At 43.3% G+C, this 705-nt stretch overlaps 1 protein-coding gene across 1 annotated transcript; it reads right to left on the bottom strand.

The window, feature by feature from the left end:
- Positions 1-13: 13 nt before the first annotated feature.
- On the bottom strand, positions 14-691 carry LOC104774610 (probable transcription-associated protein 1; the record flags this gene model as incomplete). Its single annotated transcript, XM_010499153.1, has 2 exons — positions 440-691; positions 14-361 (listed from the first exon to the last, which is right to left on the bottom strand). Coding segments are annotated over exons 1-2 (564 nt in total), but the record flags the coding sequence as incomplete, so codon positions are not given.
- Positions 692-705: the final 14 nt, after the last annotated feature.

Genomic DNA, 705 nt, shown 5'->3' with positions numbered 1-705 from the left:
AAGAATAACTTACTTGTCTAGGATGAGCACCCGCTGCTGATCCCAGATCCCGCGAAAGACGCTGAAGGATATGCACCAGTACATAAGGATCAACAAAGTTTTTCTGAACCTCTGCCAAGGTTTTGAGGACAACAAGTACAAAGCTGATTGAACCGAGAGAGTTATCATCTCCTGACACTTGTGGAGCAGTAACAGGATGCACATGTTTTTGTATCAGCTCACTGAATTTCTGATACAACAGCTTTATGTCAGGAGGCGTACTAGCTCCATCATGTGGGAAGGCGATGAAAACCATCTTCAACAAAGAGCATAGCGATTTCCCAGCGTCGAACATCTTGTGTTTGAAAGACAGCTCAAGAAACTGGTGAAGACCAGAACAGTCAGCAAAGAACAGAAATGATTTCATATATTAGGATAACGCTTACTGCAGCAAGTATACCTGTGAGATCTGGCTGATGTTGTTTTTAATGAAAAGATGCGGCTGCTTCTCCAGAACCTTGTTCATGACATCCAAGCCCTGAGCAAGTGCTGTGGACGGATCTGACTGAGACGGTGGCATGCTACTAAGCAGCTTTTCTAAATAGTTAAATTTGACGTTCGCATTTGGCCAAACTTCCAAAGCTTTTGAAAGAAAATCTAAAGCTTGTTTGTACATAGTGTTGGCTTCCCTGTCCTTAGGCTCAATTACCACTGCTACCTGTTCGA

This window comes from Camelina sativa, unplaced genomic scaffold, assembly GCF_000633955.1.
Source record: "Camelina sativa cultivar DH55 unplaced genomic scaffold, Cs unpScaffold03975, whole genome shotgun sequence".
NCBI classification, from domain to species: Eukaryota; Viridiplantae; Streptophyta; class Magnoliopsida; order Brassicales; family Brassicaceae; genus Camelina; species Camelina sativa.
The sequence above is the reverse complement of the archived record's forward strand: the minus strand, read 5'-3'. Positions and strand labels throughout refer to the sequence as shown.